Below are 14,109 nucleotides of genomic sequence, written 5' to 3'. Positions count from 1 at the left end.
AGCCATTACAATTCAGATTTCATATAAAAGACCCGAATCCGCTACAATTAAATCATTCTGTCGGGGCTAACCAAGGAACAGTTAACTAAAATAACTAAAAGAGTAAGTATAAAACTTATATTTTAACGGATACCTACAGTTAATATAACATTTATTTTTTAATTGAGCTTTTATCAATTAAGAGAAACATATAAGATTAACAGAGATTATCCTAAATTTATATTTTTAGTGCAACAGTCCTGCTATTGGCCTTTTGGTCAATATTATTATTTATTTGAAATGTTTCAGATTTTAAAATTTACAACCGCAATGAAACAATTGGTATTGGCGGGTGTTGTTGCCTTATTGGCTTCACAGACAGCTTTTTCAGGTAAGAATATTTTATTTATATTTTTTGATTCTATGAATATCCGAAACCGTGCTTTAGCTTCAATTTGATTCTTCCTAAAAAAAAAGTTATTAATTTTCGGCATCATTTGGATTCTCTGAAAACAATTTCAATTTCAGTTTTGTTTTTCGATTCTGTGAATATATCTGAAACCATCTTTTAGCTTTAATTCGATTGTGCCTAAAAAGGGTTATTTTTTTTCTTGATTATTATGATTCTCTGAAAATAATTTTAATTTCAGTTTTATTTTTCGATTCTGTGAATATATCTGAAACCACAATTTAGCATTAATTTGATTGTGCCTAAAAAGGGGTTATTTTTTCTTGATTATTATGATTTTTAAATCTATGAATGTCAAATATACTTAGTTGATTCTAAAAGTATAGGATCATCATTTATCACCCAATAACATATTCTAAGGTAGATATCGCTTGTGTGATAACCTTCATAATCTGCTGAGCGATATCTCCTTGTTTTAGAAAAATACAGCGTGGCCATATAATTCATGATTTCATTTAATATTTAAATGGTAGCTTTCAAGGCATACCCCTTGTCTGTGATATCACCATCGATAAAAGCAGACGTGGTTTCGATCCCTGGTGTGAACATATAGTGGGCGCCTTCTGAAGCTCTTGCGTTTACTCCGGTTACTCCGGTTTCCTCCCACAGGAAAGACCTCTGCGCGTGCGCTAAGTCATTTAAATTGAAAACAAGAAAATTGCCAGCGATATCATCGCCTGATTTAGTTGCCAGCAAACTTAAACTACCCTAAAAAAAATACATTTTTTATCTTGTTGTTCATCTTTCTGTCAACAGATCCTACAGGGTGCCAACAATTTATTGACGTCATAGCAGTTGTCGATGGCTCTGGTAGTATCACCGCGAAAGACTTTAAAGAAGTTAAGGGATTTTTAAAAGATTTTGTTACTTTTCTTGTTGTGAGTCCATCTGTTCGGTTCGGCGTGATCGTCTACAGTAGTGACGTACGAGATGTCATTCCATTATCAGGCGATGAAAGTTATCTGAATAAAACAATAGATAATCTTATACAACCAGGAGGATTAACACGCACCTACCTGGGTATAGCCAGAATGATTCAGATGTTCAGTAATTCTTCAAGCTCTAAAGTTGGCATTGTTATCACCGGTAAGAAACTTTATACTAATAGACAGTTTTCAATTTTCGACATTTTCGGTTCACAACCATGTGTAGAAGAAGAGCACAGTCGTGCCTGCTAACTATTACATGTTTTTAGAAACCTATGGCCAAAATATCACCCAGTGTAGAGTATTAATTAGGGGATCTTTAACAAGTGCATTTTTTTAAATGCAATCCCAGAACTACAGACAATTATATCTTGTACTTCTAGCCAAATTTCAAGCGATGAAATTCCAATTCCCAGGTTTTTTGGGGTTTTTTTTTATTTCTGTTATTTCTGTACAAATTTGTTGTCATGTTTTGCAGAATATCTGCTGAAATCAGAAAATATTAATATTTTGTTGTAACGCCATTTTTTTTATATATAAAAATATCAGATGGGAAATCAAGCAGTACGTCTGCAACTCTGACTGAAGCAAAAAATGCCAAAGACCAGAACATTAATATGTTTGCCATCGGAGTCGGAACCAATATTGATAACCAGGAACTAAATGGTATAGCCTCATCAACTGGCCAAGTATTACTTGTCGCCAATTACACATTACTTGCCCAACAGATAAAAAGTCTAGTGGACGAAATTTGTGAAAGTAAGTATAACAATCTGAATAAAACACAGCTCTTATTTCGTTTCTTTTTATGGCTCAAAATTTATATTTATATAAAATACGAAACGAAATGTAGATCTGTAATTTGAATAATGCATGGACGGACTTAAGATGGAGAAGGTACGTTAGATCGGAGACGGTGTAACACATAATATGACGTCATATGTGGATTGTGGGTTAGGCTTAAGAATTCGGGGGAGGGGTTGAGAGACAAACAGGACTAGCGCTAACCCCCAGCCCTGAACCTAGCTGTTACCCTAACCCGCAATCCACATATGAAGTCATTTTTGCTAGACCGTCATCGATCTAGCTTTCTCCATTTACGTTATATGACTCTGTAACATGCTTAAGGGTGAATCTTGCGTTTTGATTGGTCGATTAGACACTGTCTATTGGACAAAAACACCCATCTAAATTAGAAAAATCACTGCGTATTAATATTATGCGTACTACTTTAATGAAGATAAGCACAATGGAGACACTCAATTTTGATCTTGGTACATTAAAGGAAATATTTGGAGATATGTCCGAAGATGAACTTGAAACGCTACCCCCTTGTCAGGTAACAGCTACAAACAACAACATATTCAAAAATCTATTGTGTTTCAAAAATGATTTTTTAAAAAAATGAAGTGAGAATTTTAGGGCTTTTTTGTGTGTCTATACTCATACGGCTACTATAGCAACAAGACGATAAGCGAGCCAAATCGAACATGAGCAGCCAGTTACCCCGCTACGTCACGACGTTTTCATTACGTCAAAATTGATTTCTGTGGTTTTTAAGTCACTAAAACCGATTTGCAGTGAGATGAATTTTGAAGTTTACACAATAAAATAAGTTCTTTTAAAATTCTAAAAAATAGCATGTTACAATTAGGAGATAAACACCTCCTGTTAGTCCAATAGACATGTCATGAGATCATTAGGACCCAAGACGCGTTAGTAATTGCTAAAATCAATTTTCAATTTAAATCTACTGTTGTCTCTTGCTCAGGATTTTCTATGCCTGCCTAAAATAGTTTGTCTTGCTTATGTAGAATCAATGTTTTAACAAGAGTATATGGCACTCTGAAACTATTTCGAACAATTCTGCATGCAATTGTTAGTGATTGACGTGAATAATGGGAAAAGGTCTAAATAAGTTGACTAACCATTAACACGTCATGATATGATTACGTGAATACCAATTTATTGTCCTTTAGAAAGAATTCATCCTATGATTGATATTGGTAGTCTAAAATGAAATGCAATGAAAAGAAATGGAGTTAAGTACGGAAGCTCAAATACGAACTATTTTTTGTTTGTTCGATTTCCTATTTCTATTTTTGATTTTTAATTTTGAATTATAATTTTGAATATCTATTTTTCATTTTCGATTTTAAAGAAAAAGTTTTAATTGTGTAAATTAATTTATAATTTTGAACTTATAATTTTATATTTTGTATTTTAATGTCCATTTACTTACTTGAGAATGACAAGAGGAACTTGTTGAAACGTAGTGTGAAATAAACCCAGTGATTGTCTTCCATATAAATTGTGTTTTATATCATATGTTCAATTACTAAATGCCGTATAAGGATTTTTTAAAATTTCAATTTTGTAAAATAATTTATAATCTTGAGAACCATTCGGCAAACCTCGGTTATTCTGTGATCTTCATCATGTCATGTAGCTCGCCCATTCGAGGTTGCTTGATATGCCTCTCCGCTCTCCACCTGGCATTAGGAAAAGGCATTGTTAGGAGATTTTACTTTGCATTGTCGCAATTTTCTTTAAAGACGACGCTTTTGAAAGACGTGTAGCCGAGGTCAAATGAAATACCGAGGTAGGCCGAATATATACAAGCGTCTGTTATGAACAAAATGACGACAGCGAAATGAAATGAAATAAAATGGGGTTTTACATGCTACTATTCTGCTGCGACGAGCTAATAAAGACGGCCATACGCCATACAATGTGTCATGAGAGGAATTTTGCTCAGACAGCGGCGCTACGGCTTACCCTTATATCGAAATCCAACTGCGAAGAGGTCTTTTTACATACGCTTTGTCGGGCTCTCCGTCCTGTACCACTGACAAGGCGAAACAAGGCCAGAAAATAACGATGAACTTTCTCAGCCAACGAGCCAGTGTCTTACACACTTAGCCACCGTGGCTTCCATGGCCACAGGACATTCCAGTACGCCCTATTAGTGAAATTAAATGAAATGGGATTAATGGCCTACGGTTCGACTGGGCTAATGAAGACAGGCATACGCCATACAGTGTACTATGAGAAATTTTGCCCGGGGGTGATTCGAGGCGGTGATGATATTAAATGAAGAATTATTTAAAATATTTGCTATTTTGTTTAAATGTCACTGTCGTGACTATTTTTAGCTACTAATCCATGTGATGGTTGTAAAATGGCTAACGGTATTGGATACAACCCACATACAGATTGTGATAAGTACATTCAATGTGAATTTACAGCAAATTTCACCTTACACCAACACCACGTAAAACAATGTGGATATGGAACTTTCTGGAATCAAGATAAACTGACCTGTAATCATATTGGCAATGTCGCTTGTGATAAAGGTAAGATGCCTATCTGTACAAATGTCGAAATACGACAACAAATGAAGAAATAATAATTATGGATTGTGCATTAAGTACTAAGAATTAAGAACACTGAATAAAGAGCTGCTTGGTCTTCCATAGTAAGGTCTTGCATTGATTCAGAAAGCTAGGTTATGGTTCCCAATATAGATTTACAGTGATCTTAGTTTTTTGGTTCATTTTAGATCGTAAGGTCTGTTATTGAGTCAAATAACGTGATTTCAATTCCACAGCTTGTACTTGACAAGGAATGGGTCGCCTGTGCAACCTTGGGAGTTTATCCAGGTCCCCAGGTTTCCTTCTACTGTTAAAGACCCCTATGCATAAGCGAATTATTGAAATAAAATTGAAATTTGTGTCGAATGGACGTTAAATCCCATTCCTCTCTAAACAAGGTTGGGGGGGGGGGCGAATGGTTAGCACGTGCGCGCTGTGTCATTAAGTCAACTGGCGTGGTTTCGAATCCCCGGTTGTACGTGACAAGGAGTAGGGTCGCCTGTCCAACCTCGTGGGTTTTCTCCGGGTCCTCCCACTGCTAAAGACCCCAACGCGCAAGCGAATTATTGTAATAAAATTAAACCAGTCCCGAAATGACCTAGTTTGTGTCGAGTGGACGTTGCCCCCCTCTCTCTCTCTCTCTCTTCTATCTCTCTCTCTCTCTCTCTCTCACTCTAAACAAGGTCTACTAATTGTGCATAAATATCAAAACGTGGTTTGTGTTTCTCTCTCTCTCTCTCTCTCTCTCTCTCTCTCTCACTCACTCTAAACAAGGTCTACTAATTGTGCATAAATATCAAAACGTGGTTTGTGTTTTGAAACCTTTTTCCTGACATCATTTGTATTATATATCAAATTTTAACGATTTGTATTTTGAAGTTTAGCATTTTAACTAACGAGGCATGTATGAAATGAATGGTATGAAATGGGGTTTAACTCCACTGTTCTGCTCCGACTGAGTTAATGAAGACGGACATATGCCATACAGTGTGCTATGAGGGAAATTCTGCTACTTTTATATCGAATTCCAACTACCAAGAGATCTTTTACTTGTACTCCAATGTGTACACCGTACACAGGACCTTGGATTTTCGTCGTATCCGAACAACTAGACAGCTGTCCTTGCCAGGCCCTAAGTCGAGCAACACTGAAATGGTGAAACCACGCCGGAAAATCTCAGCCAATACCGAGATCGAACCCGCGGTCCCCAGGATAGCGAGCCAGCGTCTTACCCACTTAGCCACCGTGGCACCGAGACTGGTATGAAGAGTTCGTGTACCGTTGTATGACGACGCGTTATATTACTATAATTTATAGTAATACTGACACTGTGAATAGCTATTAAATACAAATAGTCTTTCGATCTGTTTCACAGAGGTAATGCGAAAGTCTTCTTTTAAATCTGTAGAAGATGACCGGCCTTTAAGTTCACGAGCAGCATGGGTCTACGTCATAGCACCTCGATAGCATCGGATGTAGCAACACAACTTGACCCCGGCAGAATTTTTACTCATTTTACGGCTTCGTGTACTATTTTACGTACCCATATTTTATGCAGATACCCTTCCAACACAGTAAAGAATTGATTTAAGAATTTAATTTGCAGAAGAAAAAAAGTTAATACTGATCGAGAGTTAATTAACTCGATGTCATCCATTTCAATATGTAATGCTGATCAGTTTGATAGTGTTCCTATTTCACGCTTTCATATTTGAACTTTTGTTTTCGCAATTGAACTCTACCATGTGCGATGCATTTACAGTTGGGTCCAAACTCATTACCAGCGAATATTTTAAAAATTTCGCCAAATATGACTCAATGTGAAATATTAAAAAAATTGGAAAAATACTTCCCGTTACAGTAGAGAGATAAAACTTATCACAGTGCATAGATAAGGCACAAAGATGATCTGCGATTTATTTCAGAATTTTAGCGTCAAAATTCAGCAAAGTTGCCATTTGGCTTTTTTTTAAAAAAAAAGAGTCTTTTTCTGTATAATTTGTTAAGAGCACCCTGATTAAACTCCGCCAAAATGTCACAAATGTCATCTACACAAATGGAAAGAAACAAAAAACTAAATTAGCTGTACAGGTTACCCTAGATGAATATTTCATCATACAAGAGAGACCGAAACACTTCAGATAGTCACAAAAGTCATTTAACAATCCACACGAGCAATAGTGGGTTTCGTATAGTCATGAAATTTGGCGTGATGCATTTCGACTGACTGTAGCAAGGCCTGCAACGGTTCTTCGTCGTCAGTCTTGTCAATGAAGTCTTGGATCATCTTGATACCCCGTTCAGCAAGATTGTTTATCACAGGAGTGATCTCCACCAAGCTTAGAAAATTCTTAAATTCAAAAAAAAAATCCCATCCGCCACATGGTACCTGCATCGCATTCCTGTCCTTCGGTGAGGCCAAGAAGATTACAGAGAAGCCACGAGTCGTTAGATAATAAGCTCAGGCCAACTATGTGCATGCCTTATGTATTGTGCCAAATTTTATCTTTCTATCATAACGGGAAGTATTTTTCCGATTTTTTAAAATAAATTCACATTAAGTCATATTTGGCGAAAAATTTAAAATGCGGCTCGCCATTTTTGGTATGAAAATTATAATATTCGCTGGTGATGTGTTTGAACCCAATTGGAAACGCATGGCACATGGTAGAGTTCAATCGGGAAATATTCAAATATGAAACACCTTCACTTTTGTTACATTTTTATTGACAGATCCATGCAATACAAAGGTAGATGGCTATTCATACAAGACAAATGGAAACTGTTCTCAGTATTATCGATGTGTAGATGGTAAAACACAAGTCAGACAATGTCAACCTGGATATTCCTATGATTCAATTAATGGCTACTGTTCTGTAAATACGTCATGCAAAAGCCCTATACCTATTCCTGGTATGTAGTATTACTTATATATTTAAATAGTATATATCATGTCTGTCGGGGGAGGGGAGTGTCAAATAGTTTCGCGTTAGATCATAAGGTCTGTCACTCAGTCTAGTGACGTGGTTTCGATTCTCCGGGTGTACGTAACAAGGAGTAGAGGGGCTTGACCAACCGCGTGAGTTTAGACCGAGTTCTACGAATTCCTTATAGATCTAAAGACCCCTTGTCACAAGCAATGTATTGAAAACAACTGAACTATAGGTTAGTCACGAAATGAAGTTATAGCATGTCACCTCCGACTGGGCTATGTTGCACCCAAACACATGGTAATAAAGATTAAATTCCTTTAAAGTTAAAGGTGCATTATGCAAGATTTGCCGTTCTTACCATAATAGTTCATAAATAGAAAATGAGAAATGAATATATTGAAAATATAATTCAAATTATTTACGCTGAGCGAAGTTATGACTGTTTGAAGATATAACGTAGATTGTTTATTATCGTAGCAACGGTACTTGACAAGTCCCAATTTTATCTATTTTATCGGTTAATTTTTAAATATCAAAGCTATTCTAATCGATGTGAAGTACGTCCATTCGATGGACCAGAGATTTGATTATAGGCTTGTGATGTGAATAAATGTCTAAATGATAGACACTTGAAGCCAAAATAAAGACCTTCAATAATATATTTTTACAGAGAGCTGTCAGTTTAGAGAAAGAACTAATGATAGATGTCATTATGATTGGGTTACCCCAGCTGGCACGTTTTTCAAGTTGCCTTGTCCAGCCGGTACGACTTTTAACCAAGCCACATGTAGATGTGAGACAGAATTATTAACTTCTTGTTATCGTAAGTAAAGACATGTAAAATTCGAATGTGCTTGTATATTTTATTATATTTTAACATAAACCACCATCAACTAGCTCTTCAGTATTGTCTGAATATACTTTTACATTTGGATTTATTTTGTACGCCCCATGCACGTTTTTCTCTCTGGTGAGTAAGACTTTTGCTCACTAACCTGGAGGTCCCGGTGTTGACCGAGAAACTTCATCTGCAATTTCTGTTATACTTACCTCTTGTCAGTGCTGCAGAAAGAATACCCGACAAGGGGTCACGTATAGTCGCCCGTATAAGTGTCGTGTACACATTGATGTGTTTGTTCATTCATGTAGATTATTATATTTTGTATTTGGTTTAATCTTTCTAAAAGATACCACCATTTTGGTATAATTCGATTTCAGCTGCCTGCAAGCCTATTGTGGACATTCATTTCAACTCAGACGACGCTGGAGAGTATGACAACTATGGTACTTCAATCAACAATGGTGAAGCTTATTTCAATGGCAACGCAACCATTAGGATTCTAACATTGGCCAATGTTGACTTCCAATCTAAAGTTAACATAAAGGTCAAATATCGCCAAACGTCGGATAGTTCTGAAGCACAAGCCGTGGTTACCAATGGTGATTGTAATAAGCAACCGTCAATAAGCATAATCAACCAACATAACACTGTCAAATTCAACCTTACGGATACTACATCATCTGTCCACACACTTGATGTTAATTCGTATGTACGTATAAACTATAATGAACCAAAACTATGGCTAGTACAAATTAATATTTAACTTCATCTGCTGGTCTATATGTGGCCCCGTTTACATTAGCCCAGTATAGGAGCAGAACAGTAGGAAGTTAAACCCCATTTCATTTCTATATGTGGCTCAGGTTCCGGGTCCAATCTCAATGTTACCAGGGAATATATCATGGAAGGCGTGACAAAGAACAGTATCTAGTCGTTGGGATAGCATGAAAACCGGGAATCCGTGTACACACTGGTGTGCACGTTTGACGTAACAGAAACATTGGCAATTGGAATTCGATGACCAGTAGATGGATATACATGACGCAATAACACACTACATGATGCAGGCACGCATTCATTATCCCGGTCTGATTTTAAAACAAGTGATAATTTCAGATACAAATGCTAATTTCTTAATACGACAGCAAAATGTGCAGAAAAGGGAATTAAGGGAATATGAATTAAGAACTAATAATTAAGAACATTGAGTAGAGAGATGTTTGGTCTTCCATACATATGTTAACCCAGATCAAAGATGTTAAGCTTGTTTTGATATTATGTCGCCATGTATAACCAAATTGGGCGAGTATTTTAAATATTATCAACATTTTTAATAACATTTTTAATGTTGTTTTATTATCAGGTCCCATGGCGGGTAGTTGAATACAGTTTGAAGGATGGGCAATTTACAGCGAATGTTGACTCTGGCAGTAAGAGCAAAAGTCTCCCAGGTAAGAATAGTTTTCTGTTTCACCAAACTCTGGGAATTGGCAGAATAATCTGTACTAGTTTTGTTTGTAATTTTACAGACGATGCACATCATAAAATATGATGTTTTAAAATATGCTGGGTAGGGGTTGGTTTAACGTCAGATCGACACAAACTAGGTCATTTCGGGACTAAAGTATGGTTCAATGTTATTTCAATAATTTTTTGCTCGCGCGTAGGGGGTCTTTAGCAGTGGGAGGAAACCGAAGGGCCGGGAGAAAACCCACGAGGTTGGCCAGGCGACCCTACTACTTGTCACGTACAACCGGGGAATCGAAATCACGCCAGCTGACTCAATGACAGACCTTATGATACATCGCACACGCGCTAATAATTCGCCCCCCCCCCCCGGCTTCTGAAAATAATTCAGAAACACACAATGTCCGTGAGAGAAAATAATAAATGAAATATAGATAATAATTAATAAAAGTGTGCAATATGAGCGACTTTTGAAGCTAACACATGATGTCACATATAATTCGCAAGGGACAACGTTCGGATGGGACTACAAACCATGCACATAAAAGAACTATTTGCAGTTGGGATTCGATATAAAAATAGACTGTAGCGCACTGTATGGCGTCTGTCCGTCTTTATTATCCTAGTCGGAGCAGAACAGTAGGACGTTAAACCCAATTTCATTTCCTATCTATTTCTTTTACAGCTGATGCTAGAATATTAAGATCACAGTGTGCCTTCCTACTAGGTCAAGGTACTGGGTTCCAGAATTTTAAAGGATGGATAGATTATGTAAGTCCCTTTGTAAAGTTGGAGCGTTGTTAATTCTCTGGTTCGCTAACCTATACGTCCCGTGTTCGATCCTGGCGTTTATTGGCTTGGTTTCTACTTGTGCACTTGTGAATGACAGTTGACATTCGAAAAGATAGAAGGCCGTAGCACCGCTGCCCGGGCAAAAGTTCCCTCATAGCATGGCGTACACCCCGTCATTATCAGCACAGTCGATACAGAAAAGTAGGACGTTAAACCTAATTTCATTAAATCATTACACATCGTAAGGTAAATGGTATACCCGTCTTTGTTAGTCCAGAAAGAGCAGATAAAATGGGATTAAAATACTTGAGAGTTTGTAATAGTTATATGCTAGTCTTTTTATAATGAAAAATAGTGCTGGTCTTACAGCAACCCCGATTGAAATAGGCAGAACAAAGAGCTTGTATCATGGTTCTCTAGTAGTGAATCAACATACAAATTGACAAACAAATACGATAAACCTTTTTAGAATTTTGAATTATCTTATGTTTTGTTATCAGTTTGGCGATAAGGGTGGATTAATTGGACACAGATCACCAAATATTCCTACAAGGGCCAAAGCTATTTTTAGTCTTCCTCTCCCTTTTCCTTTTTCCCCCTTTTGCATGGTGATTTTTGTTGACATTTTGGTGTAGAATTGAGGAAAAGGGTTTGAAAATACATTTTCTGCCAGGTTTTGGTGAATATTCATAATTTTGATGCGGAAGGATACAAGAGTTGAGAGGTTGGTTACGTTGAAATGTAGGGCCTGAAATTGCATGTTTACTTGTCTCTACTTCCAGCTTGTGTATCTCAAGTTTTTCATGAAGAACCTCATACGTGCCTTTGGGCAAGTGGTTGCCACATGTTGCTCCATCTGTGGTAGAAAGCGTTCTACCCAACGAAAATTTGGGAAAAAGTTAGAGCCGGTCTAAGATACGAGAATTAACATTGGAGTCAATGGGGAAATCTTTAGTGATCTGTGTCCAATTATGTTCACAACTCACTAGAGTTGTCTACCTTAGACATTAAATATATTCATTTCATATTTTTTCAGATCATTGTATCAACATGTTAGATAGCTTGTTGGTCTACAAACTGGATGACTACTCTGAATATACCGACTGTTTTTCATTTTATAACCCGGCTTAGCTTCATGGTTTGTCGTTTGTATGTAAATAAGTTATATTTGATTCGGTTCTCTTTGACTTGTATAAAATATGTAGTATTAAGATCCTAAAGTTTAATCGAATACAATAAAATCACAGTACCGGATATTGAACGCAAAATAGACATTTTCTCAATAAAAAAACAATCGTTGTCTTTCGAATTTGTGCAATTTTAGTCAAACCAACCATATTGTAATTACATAATAATCTATCGTGCCTTTATGATAACCAAATTAATTAAATTTACGGCTTTGTTTTCTAGATAGATTTCATGCATACTATTTTATGCAAACCAACATTGTTTGATACTCCATATATTTTTATTAACCTAATATATAGATGTTTGCTCTGTAATCAAATAATGTTTTCTGGATGAACTTGTTCTGTTCAAACCAACTTCTCTCCATGTTATTTACATTTCAATACCCTATCAATTTACAATAACAAAATAAATATAGTGAAATAATATTTGATTATAACGCTATGCTATGTTGTTTATAAATAAATAATAATTGCACTTTGATTTTGTCGTTGTTCATGTTTGATAATCGTAATATTGCCTTTTCTAATTGCAAGATGTTGTCCTGAGGCGCAGTAGAGTTAGGGTTGGGTTAGGTTTAAGAATTTGGGAGAGAGGTTAAGTCTCCACATAAGCACTGACCTAGGATGATGAAAAGTTAGTTCGCGATATTTCCTAGTTTTATTAAAAATACATACAATACATTAGATTAATTTACAAAAGCGATTTCACTGTTTTTGGTGTTGGTGGCGATGATGGTCTTCCTTGGATGGTACTTCTGGTATTTTGGTATTTTTGTTTCTGAAGAAGAAACGTAAAAGACACCTTGACAGTTGGAATTCGATAAAAGTGTAGGCAGTAGTACAAAAGTCCGGGCAAACTTTCCCTCATAGTATATCGTATGGCATACGCCCATCTTCATTAGCCCTGTGGAAGCAGAACAGTAGGACGTTAAACCCCATTTCATTGCATTTCTTTAGCTCGGTAGGTGAGGGAGCCACGGTGGCTAAGAGGGTAAGAGGCTGGCTAGCTAGCTCGGAGATCGCGTGTTCGATCCCTGCATTGGCCAAGAAAGATGATCGGGATTTTCCGACGTGGTTTTTCCTTGCCAGTGGTACAGGACGGAGGACCTGACAAGGGCATCTATCTAGTCGTTCGGATGGGACGGAATACTGAGGTCCCGTATATACATTGCCGTGTACGTAAAATATCCATTGGCGGTTGGAACTCGATAAAGTGTAAACCATAATGCCGCTGCCCGGGCTAAATTTCCCTCATAGCACACTGTATGGCGTATGCTCGACTCCATTATCCCATTCGGAGCAGAACAGTAGGACGTTAAACCCGATTTCATTTCTCGGTAGTTGGCAAAAAGTACGACGTTAAACCCTATTTCAGTTTGTGTAAATGGGAGACCACTCTTTATATTACACGGCCACGTAGTTGACTTATGAATGAATTGAAAGTAAATGGGGTTAAACGTCCTAATTTTCTACATCGACTGTGCTAATGAAGTCGGTTAATTTTCGTGTAAAGTCTTTTCATTTTTAACTTTTCGAAACGCTAATACCCATGTCGGTGATGCAGGACAGAGAGTCGGGAAAGGATGGGACGAAAAACCGAGGTCACTTAAACAGTTGGAAATCGATATAAGAGAATGCCTTAGTGCTGCTGTCCAATGAGAAATTCCCTCATAGCACATTACATGCGTATGTCCATCTTCATTAGCCCATTCGGTGCAATAGGGCGTTAACCCCGTTTCATTTCATTTTCATTTTGTAATGCTTTTGCCGATCATATGATCCTTTTAATGTTTATTTACATCCAGTCCTCTATTGTAAGAGGAGAGAGTGGGTGACGTCTGTCATTGAGTGAAGTGGCGTAGTTTCGATTCCCCGCATGTGACAAGGAGTGGGGTCGCCTGTCCAACCTCGTGGGTTTTTCACCGAGTCTAGTGAATTGTTGAAATAGAATTGAACTATGTGTTAGTCAAATGACATAATTTTTATCGAGTGGACGTTAAACTCGATTTCTCAGAATATTGAACATTAGGTCAAACTCCAATATAACTGAATAATACGAAATGAAATGGAGGCGGGGATTAACGTCATACTTATTAATGAATTTTTACAATATGGGGGGGGGGGATGGCCGATTGGTT

General features: G+C 37.0%; 1 protein-coding gene and 1 long non-coding RNA gene across 2 annotated transcripts; both read left to right on the top strand.

The window, feature by feature from the left end:
• The first annotated feature begins 1,228 nt into the window (after positions 1-1,228).
• Positions 1,229-6,765, top strand: LOC126824258 (collagen alpha-1(XIV) chain-like). Its single transcript, XM_050553456.2, has 4 exons — positions 1,229-1,534; positions 1,924-2,133; positions 4,530-4,730; positions 6,758-6,765. Exons 1-4 carry the CDS (start codon positions 1,480-1,482, stop codon positions 6,763-6,765), a joined length of 474 nt encoding a protein of 157 aa, XP_050409413.1. The 5' UTR covers positions 1,229-1,479.
• Positions 6,766-7,492: 727 nt separating this feature from the next.
• LOC126825294 (uncharacterized) lies at positions 7,493-12,281 on the top strand. Its single transcript, XR_007681871.2, has 6 exons — positions 7,493-7,661; positions 8,352-8,504; positions 8,900-9,231; positions 9,886-9,973; positions 10,675-10,760; positions 11,818-12,281. It is a non-coding gene; the product is annotated as an uncharacterized LOC126825294 (long non-coding RNA).
• Positions 12,282-14,109: the final 1,828 nt, after the last annotated feature.

This window comes from Patella vulgata, chromosome 6 (assembly GCF_932274485.2).
Source record: "Patella vulgata chromosome 6, xgPatVulg1.2, whole genome shotgun sequence".
In the NCBI taxonomy this organism is placed as follows: domain Eukaryota; kingdom Metazoa; phylum Mollusca; class Gastropoda; family Patellidae; genus Patella; species Patella vulgata.
This window is presented reverse-complemented; position numbering and strand designations above follow the sequence as displayed.